General features: G+C 31.2%; 1 protein-coding gene across 1 annotated transcript in view; it reads right to left on the bottom strand.

Annotated features, from left to right (window-relative positions):
* The window catches only part of LOC107442442 (trypsin-1), a 35,736-nt gene extending 12,059 nt beyond the window's left edge, over positions 1-23,677 (bottom strand). Inside the window, exons 1-4 of the mRNA XM_043051035.2 lie at positions 23,275-23,677; positions 4,847-5,010; positions 2,676-2,846; positions 1,795-1,871 (exon numbers count right to left, since the gene is read on the bottom strand). Of these exons, the coding sequence (XP_042906969.1) occupies positions 1,795-1,871; positions 2,676-2,846; positions 4,847-5,010; positions 23,275-23,276 (414 nt within the window). The 5' untranslated portion in view covers positions 23,277-23,677. The remainder of the gene's footprint in view (positions 1-1,794; positions 1,872-2,675; positions 2,847-4,846; positions 5,011-23,274) is intronic.
* Between the last annotated feature and the right edge of the window lie 1,586 nt (positions 23,678-25,263).

A 25,263-nucleotide genomic window follows, 5' to 3' on the forward strand; every position in this document is an offset into this window, starting at 1 on the left:
TTGGATAAAGATGATTTACAAATTGTTTCGATACATTCTGAAACTCATGTTCGAAATAAAATGTCGCATAACATGTTTCTTCAATGACGATAGTCTACATTTATCACCGAATACAGCTTCTATGATTTCTTTTTCTTATACACATCTGATACGATACTCTCGTTTTAAGCAGAGTTCGTAAGGTCCTTAAGATACTGAAATGGTGGTACAAAAACTTAAAAGATAAAATATTCAATTTCTTTAACTCAAAATAGCTGGTCTCAAACATTTTAATTTCAAAGTTAAGGATAACTTCTTAGATATAATATTGATGCTACAGTTCTCTTACTTTTTTAAGGAACCAAAGTTATATTTTTTATTTATTAATTCCCAAGTTCATCCTAGATATAGTTTAGGATATACTTTAGGCATACTTCGATGACGTTTATTTTTACACCCATATTTGCTTAAAAGATACTGCTTTTTAGACCCACTGGAACAAGAAACGGGAAGGACGCGTTTGAGATAGGCTAACTCAGTGGAGTCTGATTTTCTTGAAAAGAATTGGAATTCGGAATTGGTCATGGAGAAATCTTCAGAGGAAAACATTGGCTCACAATGGGCTGTCAGGCCAACTATGATGATTTGGGTAAAATTATTAAAAAATTTGTTTAAAATAAATGATTCAAGCTATATGATTTAATGCATTCATAATCTAATAGTAAACGGGGCTTCCATCGCATAACTTTAATCTTGATATGGCTATCGTTAAATGAATGGATTAAACTTTCACAAATAATATTTAAATTTTTTCTCGTTTCAGCTTTCAAGCAATAATCTGCTTCGTCCAAACAGATTTTAAATCTGGAAATAACGAAATCATTGAGTAGGTTCCTTGGAGCTCGTATCCTCTTATGATATAAAATATAAGAAAAATTGATGTTCTGTAAAAAGAATAACCTTCTTTTCGATGCGTATATATATATATATATATATATATATTTTTCCGATTACGTAACTTAATTAATAGTTAGCACTAAATAATGACTAAAATAAATACTGACCACATATATGAGGTCACCCCCAGAACCATTAAGATTGACACTTTGCAGGCGAAAATTCGACCCTTAGAGCGAAAGTTATTCAGGGCGATACCCTCTATCTTTTGTCAATCTAAGCTTTTGATCATTGAGAGAATAAGCATATTTATATATAAGCTATAGTTATATGCAATACAAATGCGTATGATCTCATATCGAGTTTCACTGTCTGTACCAAATTTATAAAAAAGAGAAATTACTGAAAAAAAGAGCAACTTTTAAAGCAACTCTTTTAAACACTGGAGAGAATCCTATGAGGAAAAACTACAAAATCAAATAATTTTTAAGGATCTTAAAAAATGACAACTTTTCTGTGGTTTTTGCACGAAAATTGAAAACTTTTTAACTTCGAGTCTGAGTTAATTTTGTAGATATTATGTTCATTTTATGAAAATTTTCTCTTGAAATGAGTTATAATTTGTTTTAAAAAGTCTGTGATTTATTTCATAATGTAATTTAATACATTTTAAGATAATATAGGCGATCGAAATGAGCTTTGAGCAGAGCTATGGCAACACTTCCCATCCAAAAAAGTCTCCATTTTCAAATAGATCAATAACGTTCGAAAACTCTGTGGAACTGAAAATTACATTGAACATAATTCTAAAATAAAATCTTTAATAAAATAAAAACGAAATCTTTAAGAATATTTGTGACAGTTAAATGACTCTTAGTTAAAAATCGCAAAATAAAAGTTATCGAAATAATAACTTACATGCCAAGGCTGATGACCAAATGTTGTGTTTTCTCCTCCAACTATTTTCGAATCCCTGATGTATGTTTTTCCACAAGCTTCAATTAAAAAATTGTTTTTTTTTAAAAAAATATCAAAGAGTTATGCACATAGAACATAAATAAAGTCAAGAGTGTGTCGAATCAACAAGATATGGATATATAGAATAAAAAAGATCAAATTTTATAATTAAATAAACCCTCTTTTATAAATATTATATAGGAATTTCACAAATGAATGACTCCAGATTTTAAATGTTTATATTTTCGAAGCAGCTGTTACAATATACTACAAGAGTGATAGTAAGATATACAGTCTCTGACCATATTATTGGACGCACTATAAAGATTCTATGTAAAAGTATAATTATACAGGTGATACAGCTGTATTGTTTTCACTCGGATGTTGACGCTCCTGTATCAATGGGTGAACATCGTAATGCAATGGGTTCAAAATAAATACAAATAGGAAGTCTATGTAAAAAATCTCCCGAATAAAAACCCATGACATGCATATATAAAAGTATTGCCTATATACTCACATAATTATTAAAAAACTACAGTCCGTCTCATAATTGGATCTCATTATTATAACTAATGTAACGCTTGGTATAATAAATATTCTATATTTATATAATATATCGTCAAATTTATATTATATATCGTNTCTGGTGCATATACGGGGTGGCATATCAATTGATCAGTCAATTGATATCAACCCACTCTTGATTTGGTTCAGCTTGTTTTTAGTCTCACTCGAATCGTGTTTATCAAGGTCTTGTCTTACATTTCTAAAGCAGAATATTACTTAAAACATATTAATGGTGAATGTAAACAAAAAATGAAATGTTCTAAAAGGCTCACTTGCAGACTCGACGACGGCCCTTTTGTTAGGCTCTGCATTCTTTGGCACGCAACATGACCAGACAACACCTCCGCTGCAGAGGTCCATCGATCTTTTACCCTGGAACCAGCAACCTATGCTCAGGCCACACGAATAACTGTTGCCCTGGTAAAAACAGGCACGAGGAGCAGCTGAAAAAAACAACAATAATCAATCCATCAACTCGGATACTGAAGAAACGCTTATACGAAAAAGAATAAAGTAAAGGCCTGTTTACACTGTTCTTGAATCCGAGAATTTCTCTCTCCAAGAAATTGGATGATTCGTCGACCAAGTTCTTGAATCTCACTGATGGGTCGGAAGAAAAACTTTTCCATATTCAACATTATAAAATCATACTTACATGGCTTTAAAATGACTGAATAAATTCAAGTAAAATCATAATAACACAAATAGACCCTAATTTATTTGGACTAAAATACATGAAAACAGACAACAAAAATGCCTGCTTGTTGACGTCACAAAACTTAAGAAGCTGATTGGTGAAGGGCGAAAAAACTTGGATGGAAAGTAGAACATGGTCTACTATCGTCCAAGGACTTGGACCAAGTACTTGGATGATCGTTTACACGATCCAAGATCAAAGAAGAACAAGTTTAAATCAATATTAATCAATCTTTGTCCAAGAACTTGGATCGTCTAAATATGCCTTTTGAGACAACGTGACAAAAGCGCAAATAATGTCAACAATGAACAAATATGCTATAATTTCGGTTCTGTAAGGATAAAACCTTCTATGGGTTCTTCGATCGAAACTATAGTATATTTGTTTATGTTGGCATTATTTTTTTAAAAAATTGTTTTACTTCATTCATAAACGGCACAAAATTCACCCTTTTACTCTTTGCTTTTAAATTCAACTTAAATAATTTGACGAAATGTTTATTTACATTTGTAATTAAAATTTTTAAATTTTTTTTTTACGTGCAAAGTTTAAAATGCTTATGAACATCAACAAACAACAACATGCAACTGCTAAATTACAATGGTGAGCCCTGAAAAATAATTCTTTTTAACCCAAACGCATACTAACTAGAGCAACTGAGAAGCTGACGTCACTTCACTTACCCGTCCACTGGTAATCCATCCATGATGAATCATTGAATATATGTTTCTACAGAACCAATAGAAATATGTTTCTATTGGGACGGAAATACGTATCCTCCCATAGCAATCGTGCCAACAGCTGGTTGCCAACCACAACTAAAAAATTACGACTATTGATTGATTGATTCAACTCATGGATGTAGTTCAACCTCTTTATGCATAGAAAAATGCCTCGAGTCTCATCTTTACAGTCCGTAAAAGCAGGTCAGTTAAAGTAAGCATTTCTTGTGATAAAAAAAGCATGTAAATAAACTATTTCGGCAAGCAACCAGCACGCCCAAGATTAAACATTGTCCCACTAAAAAGTAAACACTCTCAATAACTTTTGATCTAATGATCGGATCTTTATAGTTCTAGGATTCAATCTTAGTGGTTCGATGATTCTAGGATTCAATCTAATGGCCTTAGCTTAAATATGCTTACTAATTTGAACAGGCAACATTTTAAGTTACTAAAATTTTGAAGTAGCAGATTACGAAATTAGAACGAAACTGATCGAGAAATCAAATCTAAAATAAACGACTTCTTTTTTAAAATATGAAAAGTTAGAAACTTTATGATCGATGAAGATTAAGTTTTGTGTTTTGGCATTTAGAATTACTTTTTTTTTCAATGATGTAAAAATATTAATGCCTTGCAATTTAAAATGTTTACGGCCATTATTAAACGAAATAATGAAAAAATATGTATTAAATAATTATTAAAAACTAAAAGCACGGAATTATCTTCAGGTGAAAGAATTTTATAATTGTGTGCAACATTTCTTAAAAAGCTTTTGAAACACTACGAACTACGCAAAAAAATATAATTAACGTTAAAGGTTCTAAATTTTCAACCACACTCCTGCTCCAATTATTGGAACCCCATTTTTCAAATTACGGCTGGCTACCCCTCTCCCATATTTAGAAAAAAGTTTTTTTTTCCAGAAAAAATACGTTTTTGTGCCTGTCATTAAAAGTACATCAAATTAATTATCATATTTAAGTTGTATAAATGTTGTTGGGAGGTCAGAATAGATACTTACCGAGTAATTGTTGAGCGAAATTGAGTAAATTTAAAGCTATGTTGGTGTCAAAAGGAAATGTGGGGGCCCTCTGATCCGAGGGCCCCTCAGTCCAAACTGGAGCTACGCGACGACTGCTATATGTTAGACTTTGGACCACTGGCAAAAAGAAAAACAGGAGCCACCTGTGGAAGAAAAAATAAAAAGATGAACTTGTTGTGTATTAAAAGAATCCAGTAATTAAAGTCCCATTTCACAAATACGTTCTTTTCTTTCGATAAGCAATATCCTTCCAAGTAATCGATAAAAGTGGAGATAATTTGTCTCATTATGATGCCTATGAATACTGCAAAAACTATCTACCATCGATTAATTACCAATTTTTCTGAAGAAAAAAAAATGCAATTTTTTTTCTCCATTTCATTTATAAATACAAGGAACTAAAACATAACATACAAGTTAGTTTTTATGCAAAGACTAATTATGTTAATCTTTATGATAACTGATTAATATTAGTCTTTATGTTCACAAATTCATCATCTGAAAAATCATTTTCGTTACTTTCGCTCGCCATTTTTGTTACTCTTTTTTTCTATGTCAATTCGTCCACCCATCGTCCGTACAATTGTACAAAACAGCTCAACTCCCAAACAAATATTATTTTTTGTTTCGCTTCAGGCCGAATAAAAAAAAATTGATAAAACAAAATGTATGGACGCATTCTGCTATGCCCGAGTGAACACGGGATAATCAGGGAAGCTGTAAAAATGGTCTTGAAACTTTCGTGTTTTAACTCTAAACGCAACGTGTTCAGACAAGCACATAATTCCATTTTACGGGGGCTTTATCTTTAAACAGCCATGGTAGGAATGCCACATCATTTTGACCACACACACTTTTCGTTAATCTCTACGAACTTCCACATCACTATCAACAAGAGGAATTTCAGGTTGATAAATAGGTTCCCAGGATCGAACTCACAATCCGTTGCTCTCTCGAGAAACGCATTATACCATATACAGTTTTTATGTTTTCAAATATTATAAAAAGTGCAATTCTAAAACACTACTTTTTTCTCCTTCATTTCATAAACTTTATTCAATTAGTTCAAACACTCCCCAAATCCTTACTAAAATACTTTTTTATTCCTCCACTCGTGTTCTAATACATTTTTTTAAAACTTGTAGTGGGTGATGTTAATACAGTTTCGTGAAATGTTAATTCATTCATTAAATAGGGATTGTGGGGGTTTAATTATCGACTATGTCATCCATTAAAAGGTACCTCAAAATAGATGAAGGTTGACATAGTCGAAAATTAAATCCCTTCATTGGTGACCCGGGCGTGATAGATTTCGATGAACGGATACCACTAGTTGATTTATGCTGTTTTATTTATTTATAGCAATTCGCTCATTTTTTCTTCATTTTTTGTTTATAGAATTTCGCTTATTTTCTTTTCTACATTGTTTATTACCGGGAAACTTCACCTGATCTTCTTTCCTCGAGCAATATATTTTTAAGCAAATCAACTGTTTGAATGTGGATCATAAAATCGATGTCAGCAAGAGGGATTTAATTATCGACTATGTCAACCGTCATCTATCAAAAGGTACCTCAAATTATCATGCCTTATATACCAGTGATTTGGTATTTAATATTTGTAGTGGTAGTTACGCCACAGCGAAGAACAAAATGGAATTTTCTGATGGGTTCGTCATTGTTTCAAATTTTACTGTAAGCGATTCAGTTTCTCTCAGATTTTAAAAATAACATCAGTGATAATGTCTAATTTATAGCTCTATTTGAACCAAAAAAACGTTTTGCGCACATTCAAATATTTAATTATTTGGTTTTATGTTAGGAATTGGTTTTATATGACTTGTTTAATTTCATATTTAAACTTTTAATATTTCCTAATAAATTCACCATTTGAACACTCTTCCTTAATGGCCAATTTTAATTTAGCTTTCTTCCATTCCTTTGTCACTACAGAAAATTGTGATGAAATGCCTGAGGACTTTGAAAAGTGATTACGCATTGCAAGAATCATCAGCTGAAGTAGAAGAAATAATTATTTAATGATGTAACACCATTAATTATTAACTTCTCTCATAAAAAGAGTAATCAAAGCTCTTTATGATGACCGTTTTAAATCACTTTTTTGAAGCATCCTTTCATCTATTGGCAATTCATTCGTTTTTTAATGGCAATCAACCATGGTTATTGTACCATAGACCGCTTTTTCTAATTTCTTTTTTAACCGCCTCCCTCATTATCCCGAGTATATATTGCTAATATTTATGATCCCGCATAACAGAATTCGTCCATACGCTTTGTTTTATCACGTTTTTATTTAACCGGAAGCGAAACAAAAAATAATAATAATCGGCTGTGATTGGAGGTTTGCCCATATTTGTTTGGGAGTTTTCCTATGTGTGCCACTGCAGGCGTGTTTTGTACAATTGTTTTCACATGGTGGATGAATTTACATTGAAAAAAAAAAGAGTAAAAAGAAATGGCTTTCGCGAGTGAAAGTGAAAGAAATGTAGATGATTTTTCAGATGATGAAGATGTGAATAGATAAAAAGACTTACATTTTACTTTTTTCATTTGCCTGAGATCATTTGGGATAGTAAACTGATGGTACATTAAATATTTTTTAAATACCAAAAAATCAAACTTTTAACTTAGAACTTGTGTATAATGTTTTGTTTTAGTTCCTGGTATTTATGAATAAAATGAAAAAATATGTTATTTTTTTCATTTTTAAAAAAAAAATTGCTAAGGGAAGCAGTTAAAAAAACATAATTTTTTTTAAAAAGTCGGTATATTAAGCAAAAGAGTCAGTTTTACAATTTTACACCCTTTCATAATTTACACCTATTTTCGTGTCAGGAGGAAAAAAATTAAGATTTTTTTCATGAAATGAGTGATCAGCTTTCAACGCTTCAATGTTTCGTTTTTTTTTTGTTTAAAAAAGTTGAAAAATCCGTGTTCAATGATTAGTTTTAATAAGATAAACATTTTTAATCATTCGTTCCGTTTTCCATTCTCACATCCTTGTTTAAGAACGGTGATCAGTAAAAGTGCTCAGTTTTTCGTTCTTAAAATCCACATTTTTTAAGTAATTGGAAATTTTTTATCTAATCTAATCTAGAAAATCTTAATCTAAACATGCCGAAGTATGGAAAATTTCTTTACCATAATATGAAATGATTTTACTGCTTTAATGTATTCGAAACTAACACTTTTACAAAAATAATTACAGCTTTGTAAAAAAAAAAAATATTTACTTATTCCAGTCAAGTTTCTCATTCATTTTTTTTTGGTTTCGTTTTATTGACTTTATGAATACAATTTATTGGTCTGAATGAATGAAAATTAAAAGAATATATATATTTATATTTTTTTGCTGAAGACTGTTTTTTGTTTTATCCTTTGTTAGTGCATAATATTTTATTTTATTTTATAACCATCGTTACACAGCCGACCCAATTTTACGGGTTTACGACTACTGAAATTCAACTCCGTAACCTTGTCATTTTGAACCCAATCCAGAAGCCAAGTGAACTCCTGGATCAAGTAGTGGGAGAAACGTGCCTTCGTGGAGGACTTTTTGTTGGAGCTAACCCGCATTACATGGAGAGGAAGACCGCGAGAACCTCCCACGGTTAGCCTGAGGGCAAGGGGACTTTTTACCCATGATCCATCTACCACTGACGATATTTAACGTCAGCACTGTGGTCGGTGCAAGCCCGATGCTGAATTCGTATCGACTAGGATTGGAACCCGGTTCGTCTCATTGGAAGGCGAACGCTCTATCCCCTGAGCCATCGCTGTTCAGTGTTTAGTATTTGTTAGCTTCATTAAAATCCATACAAAAACTAGATGAAATTTTAGCTATAACTTTTCTGTGAATGATTTGTAAACGGTTTTAAATTTTAAATCGGTTAAATTAAATAATCTCGTTCAGATAAATATAATTTCAAAGTCCACGCCCCCCCTCGTCCTAGATTTTTTTTTCTTTTTTAAAAAACAATATAAATTTTTGTGGTGACATTAAACTAACCTAAACACGAACCTAAACGCGCGCAGACCGCGTAAAAAGAATAAAGCTGTATAGAGTAACACCCGATCATTAAGATTATACACAGAATCTAATAGCGCGTCTCATCATTCGGCCAGGGACTGTATATATACATAATTACAAATTCGTATTTGTATTTATTATCTACTTCTCAATACTTTAACAGTATTTATCGCATCGTTGCTTTCCACCTATTTAAAATTTTTAATTCTTATTTTTACATTTATTACTGTTACACGCGTTACTGATGCTTATTTCGAATGTATTGCACGGTGCATGCGTAATAAAGTGATTCGAAAAGAGAGAAAAACAGAACAGTGTTTTTTTGGAATGTCATAAAAACTATTTATAATGGATGTCTCCTGTTGTGCCAGAGTATTTGACATTGATCTTGAATTCAGAGATGAAGGAATACCACGACCTTGAAACACCGATTCCGAGCGAATCGGATCAAAACTTTCATATTTGTGAAGAAAACACCGAAAAAACTGGTTAACGCCATAAGTAGGCCGGAATAGTCTCGGCTTACCTATGTCGATGCTTCTTTTTTTTTTCTCTCAGAAAAAAAAATGCTCCAATTAATGTTTTGCGACATGGTCAGCAGTGAACGTAATATAGACGCGTGCCTTAAAGGATAAAAATAAATTTCGTTAACTTCCGGTGCGCTTATTTTGTTTTGTTTAGCTAAGTTCCGTAACTTGATGCTTGAGTTCCGTAACTTGATGAAGTAGTCATAACTCTGGGAACACTGACAAGTTTCTTAAAATATGTCCCTGAGTTTAAAAAACAAAATTTTGACTTCATTTACCAATTCCCTTTCCAATTTCAAAAAAAAAAAATAAAAAAATAAAAAAAATAAACGTAATTTTATTTTATTTTATTAACAAATACAAGGAGCTAAAACAAAACATAATGTACAAGTTTCAAGTTAAAATTAAAATTTTTTTATGTCTAAAAAACATTTAATTTATCATCAAATTACTATCCCGTGCTGTTTCGAGCCAATGAAAAACGTTAAATATGAGTCTTTGCATGACAGTCAGCCTGTGTAGGAGGCAGGGAACTGTCCTTGCATCAGAAAGGTTCTAGGTTCGAATCCCGGGCAAGGCATGGATGTTCTTTCCTTCTCTATCCTAACTGTGGGAGCGACGTTGGCCCACCTAATATTGTGCCCCTGAATGAGAGGCTCACAAAATGTCAAAATGCCCTGAATGTAAATGTCTGAACAGACGGATGTTAACACAGGTGGGCACTGGAAAGGAAAAAGTTCTTAAAACAAGGGACAACACACTTTCCAAACGGCAGTGAATATTTTCACTCTTTAAATTCAGCAACCGTCGTATCGCACAAAACACATTTCCACAATCCAACTGCTATACGGGATAATCAGGGTAGAGATAAACAAAATGTTATCTTTTAAAACAGGATGAATCCTGATTGTTGGGTGATTCAATGCCTCAAAATAGTATTTAAAAATTATTAAAGAATGAAAAAAATGAGAGTATTATAACTAAAATGAAACTTTCCGAATTCTAATAAAATTGTGTCTGTCGGGGTAAAATTATTTTTAGTGAAATCTGTCGAATTATTTCGTTTAAATAGAATCAAAGAAGGATTAGAAGATTTTTCTTGCAAATTATATTTAATAATTAATTGAATATTTGAAAACATTAATATTGTAACTGCGAATTTGTAAATATCATTTATAAGAATTGAATGACACTCTTTCAGTGTGACATCACGCTTTTAATATTATATAAATAATTCATACAGTCTTTCTATGGTGAACCTTCAAGAGACCGGTTCACTATATCCATACAGCAACTCATTTTTCCGAACCCCTTTTATTATACATTTTATTTTTTATAACTCTTCGCATTGAGGGATGGGAAAACTGAGATAGAAGAGGCAAACAAGAAAGCTACATTTCACTCAATAGATGGTCTTAGAAAATCGGTATATTTCATGCAGGCATTTCAAAATGACCGACTAAAAAAATGTTTAAAATATCAATCGAAGACTGAAAAAATTTCATAATACATTTCCTCTCTTCTTTTGTCCACAAAAAATAATATTATACGTGTGTAGAGAACATTTCTTCCCCGGAAGTTCACTCTAAACCACTGTGTTCATAATTTATATTTCACAAAATTGATTTTTATACTGTCACCAAATTTCCTTTCTCACAACAAAGGAGCCGTTTAAAAGTGCATCATCTATAAACAAATTGTTCCATATTGTTTTACAATTAATTTAAGAATGAAACATTTTAATTTATACTTTAATCATGCATTTTCAATGAATATCGCACAGAAATAGGTCGATTTAACCTAGTTGTTTCTTGAATTATGCTACCTTCCATTTCTTCATTTCTAAACATTCTCTTTGGTGTTTATACATTTTAGGAGATAATGCTAAAATAAAGAACTTAAAGCTGCTTAAATTTGTAATTGCTTATATTAAAAGAACGCCTCAACATGCATATGAATGGAATGAAATCAAAAGTTTCGCATGATGTTTTTTAGAGCTTCATTTTAAAAAGTACACATAAACTAAAATACCCGATGGTTGACATTTTAGTATTTTGAAATTTATAACTCATGTTTTAAGGACATTCATGAAATTTGGAACGACATTCATCAGTTGAAAATTATGAGATCTTGCATTATAGAGATAATACTTTCTTCACTATAATATTTAATTATTTAGAACAAATTTTTATTAGTCTTAAATATTAATATGATATAAAAATTATGCCCAAATTAGTAAACAGTCGTATTTCTTTCAACAACTTCAAAGGATTGGTTTCTATGCTTGATGTGTATAAAGTTTTTTTTCGACACAATATTGTAAACTATATATTGTGAGTACAATGAATGAAAAAATTATTTTTCATTATATAAAAAAAAATATCAAAATCATATTTGTAAAGAAACCATAGTAAATATTTTTAAGGAACAATTTTTTCTCCAGAACCAAATAATATTTTGAATACTATTATTAAATTTCGCCAAAATTATTGTTTTGAAGCTTTTTACTCGATTTTCAAAAGACGTAAAATTTTCGATAACGCAGTGAAATGTCCACAATAGCAGAAAATTATCAAATTTTAATTCTTGTAAAATTAAACATAAAATAGTGTTATTTTAACCGTTAATTGTAATTACTAAGGTCCCAGGTCCTCGTTGCCTGTAGTATNGACTTCAAAATTAAAAAACAAATTTAAAAATAAATAAATAAAAAGGAATAAAGAAGGATTGGATTCTCAAACTGATGCGAGATGTGCTCTCACTGACAATCCCTTTTTTAATAATAATAATAAGATTTAATATAATTTACGTCAAATTTATTCCAATTAAAATTATTTTTATAGTTTAACATAATTTCAGCAGACGAATGTTCTATTTTTCGAACTATTCCTATAGGAAGGAATATTTTAGTTTTAATTTCAGATTCTTCTTTTGTTTAAAGCAGTGTTCTGTATAATTTACAAAGAATTTTTTTAAATAATTAGCACATTTTTTAACATATACTAATTAACCATAAAGGCAGATTGTAGGCAACATGCTGTGGATAGGAGCAGAAACTACTTAAAACTGTCTCACACTAACGACCAGCTGTAGTTCTTTGGAAGAAGAATTACTCAGTGAACTTTTCAATGAAATTAATTATTCAGTTAGAATACTGATTCATTTTTTATTTGTTTTTAAATGAAGTTCAGTGTGTTACATACATTTCTATTATTAGTTTTAAATGGATTTTGTTTTAAAATGGCGTTGAACAGCCCATCCATTTTTGAGTGTCAAAATCTATTGCCCAATAATATTGAAGACCTTGGACCCAACACTGAGACCAACGAGCCTTCGTGGAGGACTTTTTGGATGGAACTAACCAACATTTGCGTTACATGGAGAGGAAAACCGCGAGACTCTCTCATAGTTAGCCCCACGGTAAGAGGATTCTAACCCACGTTTCGTCTATCACTGAGGATTGAGAATATTTTTACTTCAGCCGTTGTGAAGCAGAAGTTATATCAAGTAGCCATCGCTGAGATTCGAACCTGGGTTTCCTCATAGAAAGACGATCGCTCTGTTTTTGTCATGACTTTATAATTTTTTTGAACACCATATTTTCAGGGTTGTTATAAGACATTGAAGGAGGAAATTATAAACGTTTTTAAGACGGAAATAGTTATTTGAAAATGTTATGTTTGAATGTTTATTACAAAATGGAGAAAAGTTTTTTTTAAAAAATATTTGTGATTTTTGTCTGATTTAAAACACCTTTTTTTGACACAAAAATATAATTGTTGCACATTTTCAGTGAACAGATGAGAGTTAATAAAAATCACCGCAATACTCATAAAAAAGTTAGTTTAAAAAAAAAAAGACCAAATTTTTCTGTAATTTTATGAGTGTTATTCCTTTATATTTAAGACTGAGTAGATACACTGAATGCATGATTTATCCCGGAATTGAGTTATTGAGAGAATTTTAATCCTCTTGAAAACTATTATAACATCTCATCTTTTTCATCATCAGTGACACTTCCGTCAGATCTGACATTAGGGATTAAAAGAAAAATGGGGGCCCACTTGATTTTCAAGGGATGTACACACGCAATGGAATTAAGTTCATTTAAAAACTCTCGAAGAATTTAGGTAACGAGTATGTTGGCCATTATGTTATGTGGATCAATGGTATTTTTAGAATTCGATTGAATTTATCGAATTTCATATTATTTAACGAGTTTCTTCTATAATCGTCGTTGAACAGCCGTCCCAATTTTTGGGTTAACGTCTACTTGTGTTCAACTCTTGTCATTTTGAATAAAATCCAGAAGACAAAGGAACTCAAGGATCAAGTATTGGGAGAAATTTACCTTCGTGGAGGACTTTGGGATGGAACTAACCCACATTTGCGTTACATGGAGAGGGAGACCACGAGAACATCCCCTGACGGCAAGGGGACTCATGATCCGTCTACCACTGAGGATATTTCACGTCAGCACTGGGGTGGGTGCAAGCCGGATGCGGAATTCGTAAAGACCAGTCATCGCAGGGATCGAACCCGGGTCACCTCATTGGAAGACTCCATCCCAGATATTTATTAGCAGAATCTTCCAGAAATTACAAATACCATCCAACAAATAGTTTACGTAAAAAATTTTTTCTATTGCGTGTCTAAATCTCTTTTTTTTTTAAAAAAAATTGCCGCATATATATGTTATTGTTTACCGGAATATTCGAAAGAAAATTTTACTTTCACTTTAGCTGATTGCACAAATCAAAGGAGGAAGACGAAGAAAAATGTAAAAGAAAAACACTTTTAAAAGAAAAATATATCGATATAATAAAGATAGTATTTTTGTACTTTAAGATAAGAAGAAGTGAGAGAGTGCGAAATAATTTTCTATATTATAAAACAAATAAGCAACATTTTAAAAACTCTTTCAAAGTATTCTTTGGGATGTCGTGGAATGTCTGCTCTTAAATTCCAAATGAAATGATTAATATTGTATTTTAAATGGGATTCAATTTTAATGTAAACAATCACACTGAGCGAAACTCATTTTGTAAATATAATTGCATAAATTTTTTTTCTCCATACAGATTTTAGGATGCGTTTAACGAACATGCTGGAGGTATTTTGTCTTTGACTGCTATGATGTTTAAATGTTTTTTCTTATTCTATACACCTCTATTTTATCTGTAGTGTGTGTTTTGTCTTTAAAGAAATTGAATAAAATAATAAAGAATAATATTAAAATGTAAATAATTTTTCTAAAATTTTAGGAAGTTAAAAAAAATGAAGGAATACACAAAAATGTGATGATATTTAACAGCTTCCCTGATTATCCCGAGTTAATTCGGGCACAACAGAATGCGTTTCGTGTTATCACGTTTTTATTCGGCCTCAAGCAAAATCTGCTGCGATTGTCACTATTTGTTTGCAATTTGTGGGACAATTGCATTATACGATAATGGACGAATTTACATAGAAAAAAAAAGGGTTAACAAAATGGCATTCGCGAGCGAAAGTAATGCGGATGCTTTTTAAGATGCTGAAAATGTGAACATAAAGACTCATATTTAACTTTTTTTCCATTTGTCCGAGATAATGTGGGATAGTAAACTGATGGTAAGTTAAATATTTCTGAAATGAAAAAAAAATTATTAAAATTTCAACTTAGAACTTGTGTATTATGTTTTGTTTTAGTTCCTTGAATTTATGAATGAAATAAAAAAAAACACGTTAATTTTTTGTCTTTTTTTTTCTTCAAAAAAATTGTTAAGTGAAGCTGTTGAAGTAGTGTTGGAAAGCGAATAACAAACCAAATTAGCAAGCTATTGTTTTGTTAGTAATCCTCTCTAATTTGTCCAATAAATCAATTGACTCCTTCTTGTGAGTCATTTTTGATTCTATTTTAAACAGAAAGTAAGTACAATTTTTAAATTTCGTCTGAACTATATTTTTTTTCATAACTTCATTTCATTTTTTAGAATAGTTTATTGCATTTATGATGAGGTATATATAAGTTAGCATAAAATTAAAACTTTTATAGAAATGAAATATTACTTTACATATTCGTAAAAGCAATTTAAGTCGAATATTATTCAATTGTTGTGTACGATATTATTGTGAGCATTTAATATATTTTATGGGCATGACAAAAAAATGAATCATTTTAAAAATATAATAAATTTGTTAAATTAGTGAAATAATATAACAGATTCGATGTTTTTTGAGGTGAGCCTGGTTCATACCAGCGATTACTGATCGACACGAATTCCGCACCCAGCTCGCACCGACCACAGCGCTGACGTAAAATATCCTCAGTGGTAGACGGATCATGGGTTAGAGTCTCCTTGCCATCCAGCTAACCGTGGGAGGTTTTCGCGGTTTTCCTCTCCATGTGACGCAAATGCGGGTCAGTTCCATGAAAAAAGTCCCCCACGAGTTCAAAATGTCTCCCAATACTTGATTCAGGATATCCCTTGTCTTCAGTATTGGGGTCAAAACGACAAGGCTACGGAGTTGAACATTAGTAGCTGTAAACCTTAAAAATTAGGGTTCTCGCTGAATAGCCGATCCAATTTTAGTGAAATAAAATAAAATACATCGAGATAGAGTCGTGCTGAGCGTTTGCCCAATGAGCTGAATTGGGTTCGAATCCCAACGATGTCTGGTCGATGCGAATTCCGCATCCGGCTTGCAGCGCCCACAGTGCTGACGTAAAATATCCTCAGCGGTAAACAGATCATGTATTAGAGTCCCCTTGTCGTCAGGCTAATCATGGGAGGCTCTTGACATCTTCCTCTCTATGTAACGCAAATGCGGGTGCACCTGAATTACTATTGAAAATAATCCAGTTTGAACTGCAGGTTAGAATTTGTGATTCTTAATAAAATCAAAAATATCGCTCAAATGATGAAAGTCTCTTTTATTCACAACTCAAGAAGTATTTATGGGATCTCTTAAAAATAAACTTAATGCATAACAAAATTAAAAGTGAAGAAAAGAATTCTAAGAAAATTATCAAACAGCAATGACGACGCATGTGCACTGTTTACTGTTAATCTTGATTATGGTAGTTGAAAAATGTGAGGACGCCATTCAATCCAAACTATGACCCATTTTGGCTGATGAGTGAAAAACAAAACAAAATATATTTATTTCTTTTAAACAATTTTCTTATAAACTGCTATTTTTTCGTGTAACTGAATTTTCACAAAAAAAAAACGATTTATTATGAGGCAAATGATAAAAATACATATTTCAAAAAAAATATATTTTAAAAAAATATATTTTCGTAAAACATACATTTACTTTATTTTCTCTCCATTTAATAAAAACTCTTCGGAAATATTTTGATTCCATGTGAAGTTCGGGTTGAAGAATTTTTCTAAATGGATAGTATAATTTTGTGTGTTTGAAAAAAAAACAGTGATTATTTTCGAGGCGTTCATTCAAACATTGTTTCAAATCCTATTCAAAATGATGAATCCCGAAATAATTTAGTTGTTTGATTCATTTGCTTCGAATCGCGGAATCAGTACTAAACTGTCCAAAAAATGATCTTTGGTTGTTGAAAGATAAGTTATTCAGGCTGACATAAAAATCATAGCCATGAATCTTAAGAAAACGATTTTCAATGCTCTAGCGTTCAGCATTAGAAAAAGTTGTAAGATACCATCCCTAATAAATCAGTACAATTTTGATGGTGATATAGGCACTAACTGGACTAACTAAAGCTTTCTCATCTTCAGGCTCTCGGGGCGAGTTTGTTTATTTTATGAATAGATACAAGGAACTAAAACAAAATATAACATGACAGTTTTATGTTGAAATTTATTATAATTTTTTTTGTGTAAAAAAAAAAACATTTAATTTACCATTAGTTTACTATCCCGAGTTAGCTTGGGCAAATGAAAGAAGTTAAAAAATTAAAAAGCCTCTCGGGTAAATGAAAAAAGTAAAAGTTGAAAAAAAAAATAAATACAGTCAAACCCCGCTATAGTGAACACGGTTTATAGTGAACTCCCGGATGTAGTGAATGAAATGTTCGGTCCCGTGCCTTGCTATACACGTATAATGTTATTTTTTGTGGATATAGTGAACCAAAAAAGTGAGGAAGTTGGATATAATGAACTTTTTTCTGTCTTGGACTGATTTGTTGTTCATTTTTTTGGGTAATTATTTGGAAATTTCTACTTCAAAATAAATACATATACCGATTTTTAAAACCATCTATAGAGGGAAATGTAGCGATAAGCATTTTTTCTTGTTTGCTTCTTTTATCTCACTTTCCCATCCCTAAACAAACCAAGCAGATGTTTCCAATCCAGGCAGATGATGTACCTGTAAGGTGTCAGTGGGATCAATATGTATTTTTTGTCAGAGGGAATGAGTAATTATTCATTATTGGTCAAAGGGTTGGACACTAATATGTGTAGATAAGGTCCTCATTTCAACTCTTTTTTGCTCTCAGTTCAGTTTAAAAAAACCTGCAAACAAGTGTCTCAAATTTAACTATGGCGAGCAGTAAACGTAAAACGTTCTCCATTGATGATAAAATGGGCATAATAAGAAAGTTGAAAATGGATGTAATCAAGCTGATATTTGCTGGGAATATAAATCCAAATCTGCAGTTTGTAACATGTGGAAAAATAGGCAATTAATAATTTCTGCTCATAAAATAAAATTCAAATGGCAGAAAAAAGTTGAGAAAAGCAGATCACAAGGATGTTAAAGAAGCATAACTGAAGTGGTTCAGCAATCGAAGAAGCCGCAATCTTCCAGTATCTGTACAAATGTCTATGAATTTGCTAAGTGATTTTATGAGACTACTTTCATTGGCAGGCTGAACAGGTTTAAAAAGCAGAATAACAGAAATTCAGAAAAAATTATCTGAGAGTCGGGAAGTGTTTCCATATCTGATGTGAGGATTGCTCATCAGCTAGAGATTACTAATATTTTTTTTTTGTACGCAAGACGAAGAGTAATAAAAAAATAACACATTTTTTGCTACTACATAATATTTTTCAGTCATTTATTTGAATAATGTGTAATAAAATGGAGGATTTAAGGAACCATTAGTTAAATTGGCTGCGTAACGGATATAGTGAACTGAAATGTCGGTCCCTTGCGGTTCACTATAGCGGGGTTTGACTGTATTACTCTATGTAAGATAGTTTTAAAAACAAGGGGCAACACTAAGAGATACTTTTCACGCTCCAGTGAAATGATACGTCACTTTTTGTACTCTTTTTTCTTCTGTATAAATTAAGCAACCATTGTATATACAATTATACGAAACATGTACGCAGTCCTACAATCCAACAGTAAAACTCCCAAACGAAACCTGACCAATCAAAGCAGAATATGATTTCTTGCTTCCTGCCGACTAAAAGCATAATAAGATAAAACGCACTGATAAATTCTGTTACTCCCGAGTTTTTTCAGGATAACAAATAGTTGCAATACCCGAGTTTTCTCAGGATAATAAATAGTTGCAATACCCGAGTTTTTTCAGGATAATAAATAGTTGCAATACCCGAGTTTTCTCAGGATAATAAATAGTTGCAATACCCGAGTTTACTCGGGATAATCTAGGAGTGGTTAATATCGAACAGCTTTACTCATCTATAGGCATTAAAATTAACAACAAGAATGATCTTGAAATTCAAAAGAGAATTACTACGGCCAACAGATGAAAACGAACCGTTTGTAAAATTGACAGGCTACATTGTTAGAAGACCACACCGAAAAAAAAAAAAAAAAATCACTGCCCTGCCAGTTGGCGAAGAGGCAGATCAAATCTGAAATGGATTTAAGACCTCCTACTCTTAAGGACCAAGAAAACATCACCGGAACGAAGGATAGTCTGGAAAGGGAGCCTTGGGAAGGCCAAGACCCACCCTGGGATATCGAGCCATTGAGAAAAGAAAATTGCTAAAACTGTATATTTTTCTCATAACCATGTTTAAAATGTTTTCATTTATAAGCAAACTTCAGAAAGTCATCTGATATTAATAAAGAAAAAAAAAGAATTTTTATGAAAAAGTGAGTCAAATAGAATAAATATTTTTTTAAAAACAATATTCATTTTGATCTGTTACTCAGAAGAAGAAAAAAATATGTTTTTATTTTCATCTTTTATTGTTCCCAATAAAAGGGAATTTTTTATTACTTTTTTTTTAAAGAAACAGTAATAAAGGCTTTGAATTTGCATTATGGTATATAAATTGAGCCTTAATAGAGCGTTTGACTGGAAAAATTTCATAAAAAAATGAGTCGTTCTGGTATTTTTAAAAATTTTTGCTTCTTAGTAAAAACAAATACGTTAAATAAATATTTAATGAATAAAAGTTCAGCAAAGAAGTATATAATAAAATAGAACATTTGACGAATAAAAAGAACACTTGACGAACATTTGACGAATAAAATTTTAGCAAAGAAGAATAGAATAGAATATTTCAGAAGAATAAAATTTTAGCAAAACGAATTTGAAGTTTAAAAACGAAATTTAAAAGATTCAAAGAACTTTTGCTGGAATGTTTTCAATCGAAGGAATTACTTGAATTTAAATATTGGAATGCGTTGAATTTAATTGAGTTGTTGGAAAAAGTTGTTGAACAAAATTGTGTTTAAATAAATTGTTAAGTGAATTTTTGGATTATTGATTTAGATCACAGTTTTCCAACCTTTGCAAGTCGAAAATTTTCCCCGCCCCCTGCATAAATATTTTACAAAAAAAGTTTATTCAAATAATTAAAATGCAAAAAAAAGAAAAACACATAAAGTTACATCTTTGATATGATCATATAATTACTTTCAAAAAAAAAAATCATATAATTATTTTCTTGAAAATTCCTACTGACCTATAAATTTTTATCCAGGCATTTTTTTAAAAATTAAAGTAGCCTTCAAGAAAGAATTGTAAGCATTTGCATGGATATGTCGTAACTTTAATTGAATAATCCACTAAATATTATCAATCTAAACTTCATATTTTTATAGATTATTTATGAAATAATGAATATAATTGATGATTCCTATGCATATACTGGATCAAACATATCAATGCGGCAGTTTTAAAATATTAGCTAATTATACGAATTGAAAACAATAGGAAAAAAAAACTTGGATTGAAGCTTCGTGTATAGAGAAATGCTCAAGTCTCTTAAAAAAATAAAATTTTATTTTCTTTGAGGGAAAAATATATGTTTTAAGAAATTAAGGCGCGTTTAAATAAATAAGGCTGTTTAGGTAAAATAGAGAAGAAAAAGATAACATTTAGTGTAATGAGTGAAAGAAATATCAGAGACATAAAATTCTTTCAGATGTTATAAATTAATGTTGAACTGTCACTGGAGCGTTGAAAATAATTCAATAAATTTGATGACACAAAAATGCACTGAAATCTGTAAATCATTTGAAAATTTTAATCAGTTTTTAAATGACACGAAAAAATGAGGTCTTTTTATATAGAGTTTATATTTTGAAGGTCAAGAATCCATATGGGTAAAAAAAAATTGCGTTTATTTAGAGAAAACACGTTTTTGTGTCTACTTTCGTAACTTAATTAATAATTAACAACAAATAATTAGCCTATTTGAGGTCACCCCAGAAACCATTAAGATTGACTCTTTGTACGTGAAAATCGCATCATTAGAACGAAAGTTATTCAGGATGATATCTTCTTTCTTATCGCACTGTACATAATTAAGCATTATACTTCACGAAATCAAATAATTGTTTGCCGTCAAATTCTAAATAATGTATAATGGCAAGTTATTTAAAATAAAAAAAAAAACAACTCTAGTGACATTATGTTTCTGTTGAATGAACATATGTTCTGTTCTAGTGACATTATGTTCTGTTCTGTGGGTTTAGGACTATTCATGTTCTACTCCTTGTAATTTTGAATCCAATTCAGGAGACAAGGAAACTCCCGGATCAGTACCCCCAGAGGGATGACTTGTAATGGGGACATGGAGGACTTTGAGACTCGACGGATTTAATGTGCACCAGTCACCATTAACTACACGGGGATTCTTCCGCCGGCGAGGATCAAATCCACGACCTCTTTGACATGGGTCGAGTGCCCTACGAAACAAGCTATCCCGGCCACTTGCACTCCAATTTTTTTATTTATTTTATAACCGTCGTTGAACAGCAGACCCAATGTTATGGGTTTACGTCTTCTTCTGTTCAAATCCGTAGCCTTGTAATTTTGAACCCAAGGGAACTCCTGGATCAAGTATTGGGAGAAATTTGCCTTCGTGGAGGAACTAACCCGCATTTGCGTTGCATGGAGAGGAAGACCACGAATACCTCCCACGAGTGATTAGCCTGACGGCAAGGGGACTCTAACCCATGATCCGTATAGCCAATGAGGATATCTCACGTCAGCACTGTGGTCGATGCGAGCCAGGTGAGGAATTCGTATCGACTGGGATTCGAACCCGGTTCGCCTCATTGGAAGGCGAACGCTCTATCCCCTGTACCATCGCTGCTCTAGATTAGTATATTATCGAGAAAAAAAATATCTACTTGGTCACCTTAAGAACGAGAATTCTAAATAATTTTGTTCTGTTAATTGTGCAAATTCTCTAATGAATCTTAACGACGCCTCTTTAGACGTCTTCGTTGGGGGGAAGGGGGAACGCCCACTTTGGGAATCTAAGACGAACTGTTGAAATAAATGGTTTTAGTTCAACAGATACAAACCTAATTAAAAAATTTCACGAGGGATAAATAATAAACTATGAAAACTAAGTTTGAAATAAACTAAGAAAAATATAGTTTGTTGGGCTGTTTAAAGATTAGAATATTTTTAATGGAGGAAATTATTTGAATTAAACTGCTAGATTTTAATTTAATTGCGATGTTGTTAAATTGAATAGCTATTTGAGATCTTGAATAAATTATTGAACCGAACTGTTGGAATGTTATACAAGGAACAATATATAATTTGCTGGAGTATTTATAACTAAAGGAATTATTTGAATTCATGTGTCGAGAAGTTTTTAGTTTTGTTGAACTGTTGCTTTAATACAGTTGTTGAACTTAATTGTTAAATCGTTTGTTTTGAAAACTATTGAATGAATGATTTAATTGAACGGTTTTTAACTCTTCCCTTACCCAGTTTTTTGAAGAACAAAAAAATGCCAAAAATCAACATAATTTTTTATTTCATTAATAAATGCAAAGAACATTATACTCAAGTTTTAAGTTGAAATTTTAATTGTTTTCTATGGATAAGAAACAGTTAATATACCAACAATTTACTATCCCACATCATCTACGGGCAAATGAAAAACATTTTACTCTCTCTCTCTATGTAAGTTCAGTAACCATACAATCACACAAAAAACCCATAATTCAACAACAAAACTCTCAAACAAGATTGGAAATAACAGCAGATAATTATTATTTTTTGTTTCGCTTCCGTCCGAGAAAAAAACGTGATAAAACAAAACGTACTGACGAATTCTGCTAAGCCCGAGTATTCTCGGGATAATAAATATTTGCAACGCTTACATACCCGAGTTAACTCGGGATAATTAGAGAAGTGGTTTATTTAAAATAAACAAATGTAATTTTAAAAAAAAAATTTAAGCAAATTTTAAAATACGTAAATAACACTATAATTTTCTGGTCAGTTGAAATGTTTGTTAAAAGTGGAAATCTTTTGAATGAAAATTTTTAGGTGATTTTTTTAGAATAATTGTTGAACTGAATTGTTAAATTGAATTATTGAAATTTTCATTGAATTATTGAAATTTTCGAGTCAATAAATCTTGTTGAAATAATTTTAATTTTAAAAGATACTAAAATATATTTGATACTCACATGCTCCCTCAAAGGATATCCAATTAAATAAACACCCATAAATCTCTACATTTTCTCCATTTTCCCCGATAATCCATGAGACAGCTGAATGTTTGAAGAGCTTTCTTTTTAACTAAAACCTTCTTTTACATTTGCCGAATTACCTATCTTGAAAAAACGCGGCCATCATCTGAGCAATGGAACGTTTTCTTGATGATAGGCCTTTCCAAAGTAGGTTAAGCGAAAAGAAGAAAATAAAAAGTAGAGTTTCATCTTTATGACGTCATTTGAAGCAAGTATACCTTTCATGAAGATCCAACAATTTGATGTTAATCGGCACGCACCCTAAATAATCGTTTGGTGTTCGAATGTTTCATTCGATCGCCAACAGCATCTCGAGAGGAAGTGATTTGTTTTCCGATTCGCTGTACATTTTGGGAATGTTTTTAATGGAAGGTTGTTCAGGTGGGGCGAAGAAAGGAACATATCACTCGAGGTGAGATGCAGACATTCTTAAGAACATTCGATGTTCCCATTAATAGAACAGTTGGAAATAGATGTCTAATGCCAACGAAGAATTCTCGCTATTTTAATAGGTTCAATTATGGAAAGGGTAAAATTAGGTTTCTCTGCCATGGACTTAGCCAATCGAAGCCATATAAAAATGTATATTCTAAATTTCTAGCTAGAAAACAATGCAGCAATTTTTACTAGAGAACTGGATACAATTGAAAATAGAACACTTTCAAGTATCGCTTGATCGGAACTGTGTTACGTATACTTCCAAATTCATAAATAAGGGACACAATTATTCTAAAATCAAATTTATTCCACCATTAAAAGGCTTATTTCTTTGTAATACTTGTTCGCGTGCGTTATTTCACCCAAACATTATGATATTAAATGTTTGATATATATATATATATATACATTNAGCATATATATTGAAAACATATATGTATATATTAAATGTCTAAATGACGAAAAAAAAATGAATGATGAAAACCTTTTAGGTCAACACATCTTACTTACCGAACCAATCAGCTCATTAATCAAGAAGTGTATAATTTCGGAGGGGGTTTTGTCCCCCAAAACTACGCCACTGTACCGAAGAGATAAATGTTTCCCAAATTTCACCCCAAGAAGATAAAAAATAGTTTGATAAAAAATAGACTTTAAAATTTTTTTTTTTATTTTGATTGAAAATTTTCATTATCCTCTGAATAAAACTCAGAGGGAAGAGAAGAGGGAATATTTCATTTAGAAAATATTTAAAATTATTATAATAATTCATAAATTTTGTTCGATACGTTTTTTTTTTCATCTCCCAACACTTTCAAATGGAATAAAAACCATGAAAAGTTGGTTAAAAACATTTATATCACTTAATAAAAAAATGTTTACGAACCATGAGGTTCAAAAATCAAAGAAGCCAGGTTATATTAAATCTTCCTTTAAATGCTTTTTGTTGGGATGTTTTTCATGGAAGTTTTCAGCTAACAAACTCAAAAAGAAATGCGAGATCTTTTCTTTCATTTCAAAATACTTATAATGAAACAGAGAATTATAAGAATGTATTAAAATTATTTGTGATTTAAAATTAGAGAATAAAAAGGGATGTCAAAATATATATGAACAACAATGATACTTTTTTTCAATATTATTCCAAAACTTGATAAAAACAATTAATAATTGGTAAAAAAAAACATTCTTTTCATGAAGTTACGTTTGGAAGAATTCCGTAAAATAAATTTTAGTTACTTTGGAACACAATCTGAGGATTTTTTGGGTCATCTTGTTTAAAGTAATGTGGTTATTTTAAACATGATGAGACCTTTTGGATATCGAATAAAGGCGCAAAATCTTTAAAAAATTTAATATCTAAATTTTAAAAAAAAAATTCGAAGTGGAAATATTTTATAATTATGAGCAATTTTATTCTAATTATTATTGTTAATATACATATTCAATGATATTAATTATATTATTGTCATTATCGTTAATTATTAT

The sequence above is a fragment of the Parasteatoda tepidariorum genome, chromosome 3 (genome assembly GCF_043381705.1).
Source record: "Parasteatoda tepidariorum isolate YZ-2023 chromosome 3, CAS_Ptep_4.0, whole genome shotgun sequence".
Taxonomy (NCBI): Eukaryota; Metazoa; Arthropoda; class Arachnida; order Araneae; family Theridiidae; genus Parasteatoda; species Parasteatoda tepidariorum.